The sequence below is a fragment of the Anolis carolinensis genome, unplaced genomic scaffold, assembly GCF_035594765.1.
Source record: "Anolis carolinensis isolate JA03-04 unplaced genomic scaffold, rAnoCar3.1.pri scaffold_11, whole genome shotgun sequence".
NCBI lineage: Eukaryota > Metazoa > Chordata > Lepidosauria > Squamata > Dactyloidae > Anolis > Anolis carolinensis.
Window position 1 is genome coordinate 12,097,331 of NW_026943822.1, and position 14,323 is coordinate 12,111,653.

General features: G+C 42.2%; 1 protein-coding gene across 1 annotated transcript in view; it reads right to left on the reverse strand.

Annotated features, from left to right (window-relative positions):
• Positions 1-14,323, reverse strand: part of igf1r (insulin like growth factor 1 receptor) — a 193,485-nt gene that overhangs the window by 155,389 nt on the left and 23,773 nt on the right. Inside the window, exon 2 of the mRNA XM_003226491.4 lies at positions 9,921-10,466. Coding sequence (XP_003226539.3) covers positions 9,921-10,466 — 546 coding nt within the window. The remainder of the gene's footprint in view (positions 1-9,920; positions 10,467-14,323) is intronic.

Here is a 14,323-nt window from a genome sequence, read left to right on the forward strand (position 1 = left end):
ATCACAGAGGCCACTTCATCCGGTCAACAATCAATACTTCACCTGGCAACGGCCAATCCAGTGACATCACAGAGGGTCACTTCACCTAGCAACTTCACCTAGCAAGTCAGTCCAAATCCAGTGACATCACAGAAGGCCACATCATTTAGCTTTCAACATTTATATATTAACAGGAGTTATTTCTCTGACGCTATGGTAAGCAACTGTGCAAGACTTCGGGCCAGACCAATTGGTTGGGTGCAACTGGGTTTACATTTTGCCCTATCCTCGACTAGTTTTTTATGTTTTTGATTATTTCTAGGATACCCGGGGCTCTTGGGGGTGCTATGCTCTCTTGCAATGCTGAGCCATCCATTTGGGGGTGGGGAAAAATGTATGCAGGAGCCAACGTTTTATTGCTTCCAAGCACATTCTAGGTCGAGAATGAGGCCAGGAGGAACCAGCCACAGAACAATGGCCGCCCTCCCTTCCGCAGTACGTAAGTCATGCCTGCATACTTTACATAGATTCAATATTTTCTAAAGGACAAAGAACATGATCCGATGGCCGAAGGAGGGAAAACAAGAGCCTTTGCCAGGCAGGAGGGGCCGGGGCCCGCTCAGCCATCCCTGCAAAGCTGACGGCGCAAGGCTTGCTTTCTGCTGACGCCAATGGCATCAAAACAAGGCCCTCTCCATTCAAGCAACAGCGGCAGGGAGTCCACTAACTCCTTCATCTAATTTGTTTGCTGTGGCCATTAACTCCAGAAACCATCTGCTATGAACCATACCGGCAGGAAATGTACCCCGGCCTCAATGGAAAATGTCATAGAAGGTATCATGGTATCAAAACTCAAGAAGAACTGAACGATGCAGAACTTCACCTACAGCTGTACAAATACAGGCAACTGGTGCTCACCTCTATTTCTAAGCCGAAGAGCCAGTGTTATCCGGAGACATCTGCTAGGTCATGTGGCCTGCATGACTGCATGGAGTACCGCTACCTTACCGCCCGAAACGGTACCTATTAATCTACTCACATTTGCATGTTTTCGAACTGCTGCTCACATACATACGTACATACCCTGTTTCCCCTAAAATAAGGCATCCACAGAAAATAAGACCTAGTAGAGGTTTTGCTGAATTGCTAAATATAAGGCCTCCCCTGAAAGTAAGACCTAGCAAAGTTTTTGTTTGGAAGCATGCCCGCCAAACAGAACACCAGAGCATGCAGGATTGGTAAATGTACGTACCAGAGTGTTGTACATGGAAATAATGGTAGGAACAAGAAATTCTTGATAGGATTCACAGTTTGTCTGGTTATGCTGGTTTGTGATGACAACTACTGTGCAGTATATAATAAATGTTTATTTTTTCGTTCAACAATAAATGTGAATTCTTCTTCATGGAAAAATAAGACATCCCCTGAAAATAAGACCTAGCACATCTTTGGGAGCAAAAATTAATATAAGACACTGTCTTATTTTCGGGGAAACACGGTATTTTCACTCTTATTGGATAGACAGATAGAAAATGTAGTCTCCTATGCTAAGGCACCAAATTTGGTTGATCAGACCTTGGATAGAATCCATACCTAAAAATCTGGTAGCCCGAACAAGTCACCGAATGAATGACCCCACTTTAGGTACTACGGTTCAATGCTATGGATTCCTAGGAGTTGAAGTTTGGTGAAGCCCCAGCCCTCTTTTCAGAGATGGCTAAAGTACTTGCAGAACTACACACCCTATCATGCAAATGCATTGATTGGCAATTAAGTGGTGACAAAGTACCGTATATACTCGAGTATAAGCCGACCTGAATATAAGCCAAAGCACCTAATTTTACCACAAAAAACTGAGAAAACATTGACTCCCGTATAAGCCAAGATACCAATAAAATTACATTAATTGAGGCATCAGTAGTTTAAATGTTTTTGAATCTTTACATCAAACTGTAATTTAAGATATGATTGTTCAACTCTGATTAAATCATTATTTTCAGCTTCAATGTAAATGTGCTTATATATCCTTTTAATAATAATAGAGTGAAATAATAAATGTAATAATAATAAAGGCAGTAAAATAATAAATGTAATAATAGTAAAAGGTAAAGGTTTTCCCCTGACGTTAAGTCCAGTTGTGACTGACTCTGGGGGTTGATGCTCATCTCCATTTCTAAGCCAAAGAGCCGGCGTTGTCTGTAGACACCTCCAAGGTCATGTGGCCGGCATGACTGCATGAAGCGCCGTTACCTTCCCGCCTGAGGGGTACCTATTGATCTACTCACATTTGCATGTTTTCGAACTGCTAGGTTGGCAGGAGCTGGGGCTAACAGCGGGCGCTCATTACGCTCCCGGGATTTGAACCTGGGACCTTTCGGTCTGCAAGTTCAGCAGCTCAGCACTTTAACACACTGCGCCACCACCAGGGGCCCAAAATGTAATAATAAATAGAGTAAAATAAGAAATGTATTATTAAATAATAAAAATAGAGTAAAATAAATGTAAAAGTAACAATAATAGTGTAAAATAATAAATGTAATAATAATAATTAATAGAGTAAAATAATAAATGTAACAATACCAATAATAGAGAAAAATAATAAATATACCATATATACTTGAGTATAAGCCGACCTGAATATAAGCCCACCAGGACCCTCACTCGAGTATAAGCCGAGAAGGTTTTTTTTCAGTCCTAAAAAAGGACTGAAAAACTAGACTTATACTTGAGTATATACAGTACATTAATTCTATAATGTAGATGCACCCCAAGAAGCCTTTATGAACTAGGAAAGTACCAATGAAGCCTGAATGTCTTCTTGTTGTTTTTTTAAAGGCCATCGGCATGAAGTGAACTCTCAAGCACTCCAGAAGTTCCGTTTCCTCCCTCCTTCCCCAAGAAGACCTCATCCTACATTGTAACTCAACACTAAAAACACCCTCAACAGGAGAATATTCTCCAGTGCCAACTTTCCTACAATTTTTTTTCTTTTTTTCTTTTTCTGGAGGAAGGAAACAAAGGGGTGGACGAGGAGGGGAAGAGGGGACAAAAGGAACAGCTCTTCGCCGTCCTAGCTGCTCCTGGCAAGAGGCCAAAAGGCTTCACTTTTTCCGGAAATCCGGAATTGCGACATCGTCCTGCAGTTCGGCTGCCAAAAAGGAGATGTAAGCGGAACACAGTTGGCATCTCCCCTGCAGCCCCAGAAGAAAGTGAAGAGTAAATATTGCAGGATCAACCTCCCAAATGCCTGTGGGAACAACTCTGAATGCAAGTACTCAAGGCCAGCGGGAGGGGAGGGAAGGGGGAAGAGACGGACATGGCAAACGGCAACATACAATTATTACGGTAAAAAAGCCACACAGAGCAACTCTACCTCACAACCGACACCATCCACTTCGGACGTTGTCTCCATAAGAGACTTATCCTGAAGGAAGCAGATGGAATTCCCCCAGATACTTTTATTTATTGTTTTGTTTGCAACAAAATTAAACTGCCCCCCTTGCTCAAAAAGAACGGCATGTTCCCAAAACAGAGGCGTTCAACACACCCCACGCAACGTCCTTTCTTGGATGGCAGCCACAAAGACCAAAGGACTCCACGCAGGTTGGGGAAAGGGAAAGGGAGGGTTGATTGGTAACCTGCCTCCCGTTGCAGCCAACCAGTTAAAAACAAACATAAGAAAGGTCACAACTTGAAGCACCTAAGAGTAGCCATGCTGAAATCTCATCAAATGCCTACCTACTCAATGAGATATGTATGCAAGTCATATGAGATGTATATGCAAAAGCAATGACAAGGCATGAGTACAACAGCAATAGAACTTCAAACTTAAATGTTGTTTTGTTTATGTAATTGTATTGCCAATGTATGTGCATATATATCAATATATTAAACATATAAAGAGAGAGAAAGAGAGATGGGATGGGTGGATAGATAAAGGTCATGGATGGATGGATAGATGGATAGATAGAGGTCATGGATGGATGATTCATGAATGGGTGGATGGATGGATAGATAGGTAGATATCATGGATGGATGAGTAGGTAGGTAGAGATCATGGATGGATGATGGATGGATGGGTGGATAGGTAGGTAGGTAGAGATCATGGATGGCTGGATAGGTAGGTAGGTAGATACCATGGATGGATGGCTGGATTGATAGGTAGGTAGGTAGATAACTGGAGATCATGGGTGGATGATGGATGGATGGATAGGTAGGTAGATACCATGGATGGATGGCTGGATGGATAGGTAGGTAGGTAGGTAGAGATCATGGATGGATGGCTGGATGGATAGGTAGGTAGGTAGATAGGTAGAGATCATGGATGGATGGATGGATGGATGGATAGGTAGTTAGGTAGGTAGGTAGATACCATGGATGGATGGCTGGATGGATAGGTAAGTAGGTAGAGATCATGGATGGATGGCTGGATGGATAGGTTGGTAGGTAGGTAGGTAGAGATCATGGCTGGATGGCTGGATGGATAGGTAGGTAGGTAGATAGGTAGAGATCATGGATGGATGGATGGATGGATAGGTAGTTAGGTAGGTAGGTAGAGATCATGGCTGGATGGCTGGATGGATAGGTAAGTAGGTAGAGATCATGGATGGATGGCTGGATGGATAGGTAGGTAGGTAGGTAGAGATCATGGATAGATGGATGGATGGATAGGTAGTTAGGTAGGTAGGTAGATACCATGGATGGATGGCTGGATGGATAGGTAAGTAGGTAGAGATCATGGATGGCTGGCTGGATAGGTAGGTAGGTAGACAGGTAGAGATCATGAATAGGTAGGTAGGTAGATACCATGGATGGATGGATGGGTAGGTAGGTAGGTAGATAGGTAGAGATCATGGATGGATGGATGGGTAGGTAGGTAGGTAGAGATCATGGATGGATGATGGATGGATGGATGGATGGATGTATATGGTGATGGATGGATGGATAGGTATGGTCATGGATGGATAGATGGAGAGAGTCCTTGATGGACAGAAGGACAGAGTCAAAACTTAAATTGAAGCTTCCTTGTCCTGCTTTGACCGCTACTGTAAATATATCAACTGAACCCCCTAAAATGTCTCTCTTTCTTTATCTTTGCATGAACCGGAGCAGTCCACAACCCATCAACAATGCCAACAGAGCAATGAAAGCAGTATATGTTTACAATTATAGGTCCATTTAGCCCAGCAAACCAATGTGTCCTCTACTTTTAAAGGGAATATACAATATCTGGACACAGAGGTTCCCCACAGCCATAACCACTTCTTCGTGCAAGCAGCACCTTGCCTTCCACACAGCACACTTTGAGAGGGACCATACTCTGTTTCCTCTCCATTGCTGGGACCTCCTGACAAAAACCATGAAGCTGGCCCTGGGAAATGTCTTAGTGGGTCCACTGGAGGGGAGTGTATGGAATCCCAATTGAATCACCGCCCTAAACAGTAAGCATTTATTTCCTCGGTCCGGTTCTCTTTTCTTCCCTCCCCTCCGGTCAGGCTCCTGTTGCATCCCTTGTTTTTCCTCTGCTCAAACAGCCCAGCGGAGTAAACAGGAAGCTCCCTTTTAAACAACCGAACATTTATACTTCCCTTGCTTTCCCTTCCAAAAGGGCAGTGGATTCCCCTCCAAGCATAATAAGGTTAAAGAGGGCCAAGTTTTCCTTCTGCCAGTCTACTTTTATTCCCATTAGCATCTTCAACAGCAGGGCTATATGTATGTATGTATAAAGCGAGAGGGGTTTCAATAATGAAGTGTGCAGGTTGCTTTTAAAATTCTCCCTGTTCTTTTAGTGAAGACAGCCCAGCAGCTCCTTAACTCTTAAACTTCCGCTGTATGCTTAATTTTTCAGTAATTGCAATAGTTCTATTTTAAGTTATGTTAATTTGACATATGTACTATTGTTTTGTGTATTGTATTAACTGCTACTTGCTGTAAGCTGCGCTGAGTCTCTTCCGGAAGAGGAGGCGGGATATAAATAAAATATATTATTATTACTGTTGCTGTTGTTTTGTGTATCTTAAAATCTATTTTATGGAAATATGTTTTAATACAGTAGAGCTAAACAGGCCGGCAGAAGCTTGGATAAGTGAATATGTTGGATAATAAGGAGGGATTAAGGAAAAGCCTATTAAACATCAAATTAGCTTATCCAAGCTAAACGGGCTGGCAGAAGCTTGGATAAGCGAATATCTTGGATAATAAGGAGGGATTAAGGAAAAGCCTATTAAACATCAAATTAGGTTATGATTTTACAAATTAAGCACCAAAACATCATGTTAGACAACAAATTTGACAGAAAAAGTAGTTCAATACGCCGTAATGTTTTGTGCAATTACTGTATTTACGAATTTAGCACCAAAATATCACGATATATTGAAAACATTGACTACAAAAATGGCTTGGATTATCCAGAACCTTGGATAAGCGAGGCTTGGATAAGTGAGACTCTACTGTATATCCATTTTACGGAGTGTTTTACAATGACTGTATGTTTGTTTATGTTTAGTAATGCTGTAACCCGCCTTGAGCAGTGAGGAGATGCGGAAAGAAATACAATTATGATTATTATTATTATTATCTCTTAACCTACCAATGTGGTGTACAATACAATTCACTATCGGAGTTAAATTTTCCAACTGAAGCCCAGAAAGGAAACCAGTTTAACAACTTTGGGTATCGGACTATGCTTTGATAGGTAGGGAGCCCCCGGCGGTGCAGTGGGTTAAACCACTGAGCCAGGGAGTGGGGTGAGCTTCCACTGTTAGCCCCAGCTTCTGCCAACCTAGCAGTTTGAAAACATGCAAATGGCAGATAAATAGGTACTGCTCTGGCGGGAAGATAACGGCACTCCAGGCAGTCATGCTGGCCACATGACCTTGGAGGTGTCTACGGACAATGCCGGTTCTTTGGCTTAGAAATGGATATGAGCACCAACCCCCAGATTGAGACATGACTAGACTTTATGTCAGGGGAAAACCTTTACCTTTACCTTGGGGGGTTAAGAATTCGCAACTCCACTACTCTACTCAACCATGTAAACCCACTGGATCACACTCTCTCAGCCTCAAAGGTAGGTAAATCCGAACAAAACTTTTTCAAATTAGATGTTGCCTCCGGTGCTATCTTTGCACCTTATGTTTCTCCTCCTTCTTGCATTAAGATCTTCCCTATACTCCGCTTATATCAGTGAAACAAGTCCATAAAAACCTATAAAAAAACCTCACCAAATCCTAGCACATTAACAAACACTTTTAAGTGGATTGGTGGATAAGGCTTTTACAAACTGTGCCACAAGTTGTTTTAGTCGTTTTAATGCACAGTGTAATATTCAGTGGTGGGAAAGCAGGGTAGAAATTAAACAAACCCAGGGCAGAATATTTTAGACTCTTTCAATCTATATGCTTGGTTTTTTGCCTCAAAACAGACATGGGAAAACTCTGGCCCTCCAGGTGTTTTGGACTCCAACTCCCACAATTCCTAAAAGCCTACCGGCTGTTAGGAATTATGGGAGTTGGAGTCCAAACACCCGGAGGGCCGAAGTTTGCCCATGCCTGCTCTAAAACAACCCACAATCTCTTAATGACCCAAATGCTGCAAATCAGAAGCTGAACCAGAAAGATTAAATACAACATTATGTGTTTTTTTCTTTTTTTGACTTTTTTTTTTTGCTGTAGAGGAAGAAGAGCCCCCAGAATCTAATATCCGACTTCCACAACCTCAGCACATGAATGTTCTTTCCAGATACAACTCATGATAGCAAGACTTACAAAACAAATGAGGTTCAACACTCTAAAATATTTACACATAGGTCCAACCACTTTAAGTGCGTCGTTCTTGCATTGTTCTCATGAATGACAACACGGAAAATGGATGTGATGCTTGCCAGCCAAGTGTATTTGCTTATGTGCCTCCTCCCTGCAGAAAAGTCCCAGTTTAATGGCTTGTTAAGCTTTACCTGGGACAACAAATCCTGGCACAACCTAAGAACAAGACGGCAAACAGCAATGGCTACTAGTACAACCCTGCCACCAGTTCACTTATGTACACAGTCGTGCTGGTTGCTTGGAAACCACTGAGTGTGGCACAAACAACTTCTGTTATATCTCATTTCCCCGAAAATAAGGCAGAGTCTTGTATTAATCTTTGTCCCAAACGATGCAACACAGTAATTCAGTTTTACTGGCACACAGGAGGTTAAACCAAGCCATACAAAAGATACAGACATATACATAAACTATAATAGCAAGGCGTACGAGGACACGATCTATCTCATGAAAACCTTTCATTTATATCTTTTTAAATATATGATTTGCAAGGTAATAACATACATTTCCAAGAGTTTCACCATTTCTTGTTACGTTTGCGTGGCACACATACATACTGCAGCCAACGCACTAACATGTCGCAACACAAGGTTTGGAAATTTCCAATTTAAACACAACAATGCAAATTTAAAGTGGGATAAAGCAATATTGGGGGATACTCCAAAGTAGGGCCTTGTGGTGCACATCAGAGCACATATGTGTAAACCGCATCACATGGCAAAGCCAATCAAAAGGGACGAGTGCTCCAGCAATCCACACATGCACATTGGAGAAGTTATATTTTTTTAAAAGCACCAAATTTGTAATATCAGTGAATCCATGGATAATGTAGATCAGGGGTCCCCAAACTTTTTAAACAGAGGGCCAGCCCACGGTCCCTCAGACCGTTGGAGGGCCAGACTAGAGTTTTTAAAAAAAACTATGAACAAATTCCTATGCACTCTGCACATGCCTCATTTTGAAGTAAAAAACAACAAAACGGGAACAAATACAGCCTTGATGTTAATAATAATAATATTAACAACAACAATAATAATAACAACAAAGAGGGTTGGAAGAGAGCCCTTGGGCCACTGAGTCCAGCCCCCTTCTGCCTTTGTGCACCCAAAGCACAAGCAAAGCACCCCTGACAGATGGCCACACAGATTCAATGTTAATAATAATAATAATAATAATAATAATAATAATAATAATAATAATAATAAAGAGGGTTGAAAGAGACCCCTTGGCCATTGAATCCAAGCCTTCCGCCTTTGTGCACCAAAAGCACAGGCAAAGCACCCCTGACAGATGGCCACCCAGCCTCAATTTTAATAATAATAAGAATAATAATAATTAAAAAGAGGGTTGGAAGAGACCCCTTGAGCCATTGAGTTCAACCCCCTTCTGCCTTTGTGCACCAAAAGCATAAGCAAAGCACCCTTGACAGATGGCCACCCAGCCTCAATTTTAATAATAATAATAAAAAAGAGGGTTGGAAGAGACCCCTTGGGCCATTGAGTCCAACTCCTTCTGCCTTTGTGCACCAAAAGCACAAGCAAAGCATCCCTGACAGATGGCCACCCAGCCTCAATGTTAATAATAATAATAAATAATAATAAATAATAATAATGATGATAATAATAAGGGTTGTAAAAGAAGAGACCCCTTGGGCTATTTAGCCCAACCCCCTTCTGCCCTTGTACCGTGGGGGCCGGATAAATGGCTTCGATGGGCAGCATCCGGCCCCCGGGCCTTAGTTTGGGGACCCCTGATGTAGATCCTAAAACTGGGTCGGAAATAACATTTCTGGTATGTTTACGCACCACCCAGTTCCATATACAATGAGCTCCACATTTGAATTGCTACATTAAGTGTAGATGTGCCCAAACTTATTTCAATCCATACGGTGACAAATATGGGTTTCTATTTACAGATCCGAGAGCCTGCCTCAATCCAGTGCAAATCCCATTATCCCTAGCCAAAATGAGCATGGGAATTGTAGCTGACTTCCACAACTTGGTTGACAAACACAGACAATTCAAACTCTAAGTCAACTCTACAGAAAAGAGAGAATAAATGTGCAATGCTGATAGATTAGGAAGAAGAAAGGGATGAAATTAAACCCATGGCTCTTACTTTTCTGGCAGTGGTTGGACGTCCAGCAGCGGTAGCTGTATTCGTTGTTAATCAACGTCTTTTCGCACAGCGGGTTCTGCTCCGCCGTTCCCGGGCATAAATCTCCACACTCTTTCGCCGGCTTATTACCCACGATGTAGTTGTTGGAGACGGCATCCAAGATGAGGGACCAGTCGATGGTCGAGAGGTAACACAGGTCCGAGTTCTTCTCGATCCGGATGGCCCCCCGGGTGATGTTCCTCAAGTTGTACAGCCCGATCTCCTTGAGGTTGGCCATCTCGAAGATGACCAAGGCATAGTTGTAGAAGAGGTTCCGGCCCCGGATGACGGTCAGGTTGGGGAAGAGGTCGCTCAGGGTCTCCAGGCCGGCCACCCGGAAGAGCAGCAAGTAGTCCGTGATCATGGTCAGCTTCGGGAAGCGGATGTTGCTGAAATCCTCGCCTTGGTTGATCAACAGGATGCGGAGGTACCCTTCCACCACCGTACAGTCCTCCAGCTCTTTGAGCTGCTCAATGCTGTTGCGGAGATCGATGTTTGGCCCACAGACTGGAGCCATCGAAAATTGGGGGAAGGAGGGAAAAGAAAGAGAAAGAAAACAACATTAATATCATAGAATCATAGAATAGAGTTGGAAGAGACCACATGGGCCATCGAGTCCAACCCCTTTCTTCCATGCAGGAAAGGCACAATTAAAAGGTCCTTTTGAATTCTGATCCTGTCCTCTGGAATATTAACTCTTCCTCCCAATTTGGTTCCATCTACAAACTTGATAAGAAGCACACCCTCTAAACCTTCATCCAAGTCATTAATAAAGATGTTGAACAGAACTGGGCCCAGGACCGAACCTTATTTATCCACTGGTCACTTCTTTCCAGGATGAAGAGGAACCATTGGGGAAAAGCACCCTTTAGGTTTGGTCACTAAACTAATATATTTTACTTGTGTAGCCATCCAACATTTCTCTGGATTCGTTGAGACAACTGCCTGTTTACTTTCTCCCTTCTCCATCTCTGAGAAAGCAACTCTGGAAACTCTCTTTGGTAGGCTCTCTTGGTGGCTCTTTCTTTCCATCCTCCATTTCTCTCATACATCTTTCCCCTCTTCTTCCTTTTTTCTTTCCTTCCTTCCTTCTTTACCCTCCCCTACCTTCAACTCTTTTCTATTCCCTTATTTCTCATTCTTTTCTTTCCTCTCCTCATACCTTTTGCCTTTTCCTTTCTCTTCCTTCCTTCTTTTTCTTTCGTCTCCCTTTCCCCCCTTCCTTTTTACTCCTTTCCCTTCCTTCCTTCTTTCTTTCCTTTCTTCCTCTCTTCTCCTCTCTTTCTTTCCCTGTGACATCACAAAGGGTCACTTGACCTAGCAACAGCACTTGTGGTACAGACCTATATATACACACACACACATATATATATATAATTTTGGAAGCTAAGCAGGGTCAATATTGGCTAGTAACTGGATGGGAAACCACCAAGAAATAAATGGTGCCTCTAGGCAAAATTGGCAAAACTTTGAGCAAAAGTATTCCATGTCGAATAAACTCCTATGAAATTCATGGGGTTGCCTAAATACACAAACAAAACACTGCTAAAATGTCATATACTCCGATATTATATATTTAAAATGCCTTTACCTCTTTTAACAACCAGTCACAACTTGAGATTTTATATATTTTATATATATATATATATATATATATATATATATATAGCCATTGTGTTGTCAAAAGCTTTCGTGGCCAGAATCACTGAGTTGCTGTGAGTTTTCTGGGCTGTATGGCCATGATCCAGAGAAAGAATGCTTCTGGAACATACAGCCCAGGAAACTCACAGCAAACCTTTATATAGCCATTATTTGTTATTTTGTGTCCATATGGGTTGAATAATTTGCAGCTATTATTTGTTAAAAGGTAAACATTGCCATTTCAACAATATTTATCTTTTTGTTGCACAGCCTGCTATTTTTTCATGCTTTTCATTAACCCCCCCCCCCCCCCCCAAACAGGTAAATCTTAACTGTTTAAGAACAGTTATGATTGTGTTGTCGAAGGCTTTCATGGCTGGAATCACTTGGTTGCTGTGAGTTTTCCGGACTGTATGGCCATGTTCCAAAAGCATTCTCATCCTACAGTAGAACAGTTAGGATTATTAAGTTGATTGCATAATATAAAGGTTTCTAAAGACAGGAACTTGCACCACGAACTAGAAAAAATTATTCATAATCCTAACCGCTGAGCTGCTGAACTTGCTGACCGAAAGGTCGGCGGTTCAAATCCGGCGAGTGGGGTGAGTTCCCACTGTTAGCCCTAGCTTCCGCCAACCTAGCAGTTCGAAAACATGCAAATGTGAGTAGATCAATAGGGAAGGTAAGAGTGCTCCATGCAGTCATGCCAATGGCCACATGACCTTGGAGGTGTCTAGGGACAACGCCGGCTCTTCGGCTTAGAAATGAAGATGAGCACCAACCCCCAGAGTCAGACGGGACTAGACGTAAAGTCAGGGGAAAACCTTTACCTAAGAACACAACTTTCTCCCATTCACGGTACTCTTTCAGAAATGCAACTTTGATCCAACTTCATTTCCAAGAAACTACTGGTAATTACACTTAAGTACCTTTCTTCCAACTTGTTGCTGGGAAAACCCAGTCAGAAGAGCACTTTTTGATGTGTATTTATTTTTTATTTTTATTTACTTACAGTATATTTATATTCCGCCCTTCTCACCCCAATGGGGACTCAGGGCGGATCACATTATACACACATAGGGCAAACATTCAGTGCCCATAAACACACCAAACAAGAGACCGAGACAGACAGACGCAGAGGCAATTTAACCTTTTCCTGAGGGGATGTTCGATTCTGGCCACAGGGGGGAGCAGCTGCTTCATCATTTACTCTGACAGCACTTCCTCATTCCAGGTCATAAATAAGTTAAACTTGCCTGCCCACTTTTTTTTATAAGTGGTACCTTATTTCCTACTTGATAGATGCAACTATCTTTCGGGTTGCCAGGTCAGCAACGAGCAGGGGCTATTTTTTATTTTTAATTGACGGGTGCTCACCCCGCCACGGGCTGGCCTCGAACTCATGACGTCATGGTCAGAGTGATTTATTGCAGCTGCTCAACAGCCTGCGCCACAGCCCGGCCCCTAGCCTAATGCCCAAGCTGCCATCCCCCTACATTTTAATATGTTTATTTTGTGAAAATCATGTGTTCTGATATATATAGTTTAGGATATGTACTTTATGATAATGTGTTTTAACCGCATTGTACCCCACTTGGAGCAGTGAGGGCGTAACACAATAGTGGAAACTATTTCTTCCAGATGATGTTCAACTGCAACTCCCATTACTGGCGATAATGGGATGCACAGTTCAATACCACCGCTAGATTTCCAATATATATTATGAGTAAATTCTACTTTAACAATATATCCTTCTCTGATAAATTTGCCATTTTCTCCACCTTGATTTCACTTGAGAACATCATTGTACTCTATAGCTAATGGCTGAGGAAGGCAGCCATTCTTATTTTTGTTCACTTTCCCCCAAAAGAAATGGCTATATTAAAAAAAGGGGGGGGGGGGACATGCTAATCCCAGTTCAAAGAGTACTAGATTCTTTCTTGGCTGCCGCGTGTTTTCGTTGGACTGTGTTTTATGCAAACACACACAGAGAGAAGGGCGTGTGTGCATGCGTGTGTGTCCTGTGATGCAACTTCCAATGCAAAAAAAAAGCCCTTCGAAACAATGCTCATCATTCAACGCACAAAACACTCAGCAGCTTCCTTCTCAACACGACGCAATTCGGAGAATTTATGTAACGATGCTTAACGTCTCCAGCATCACAAAGTGTTCTTATCATTCATTGACATTATTGCTTATTACCTAAGTAATAGAAAGGAAGCTTGTCTCCAAAGACACATTCTTTACATCAGCCGTTCTCAGGCTGTGTTCCCTGAGGTTCTGCAAAAAGCATCATAGGAGTGCCATGATATTTTTTAATCACTTTTAAAACTCATTTTAAAACAAAGCCACACAAGGCCAGCTATCTGATTTAAAGTCTCTTTATTAATTATTGCTAGCTTGGGTATTTGAAAAGAGTCTTGTTTGTTTTTGGTAATATCAGTTTGATCATATATTACACTATGTCTTAGAAAAAACTCAGTCTGTGCTTTTGTGTTTTTACAAATGCTCTCATTAGAAAATGCATAAGGATGTGTGTGAACTAAAGGCAAAGGTTTCCCCTGATGTTAAGTCCAGTCGTGGGGGTTGGTGCTCATCTCCATTTCTAAGCCGAAGAGCCAGCGTTGTCCGTAGACACCTCCAAGGTCATGTGGCCACTGGCATGACTGCATGGAGCGCCGTTACCATCCCGCCGGAGCAGTACCTATTGATATACTCACATC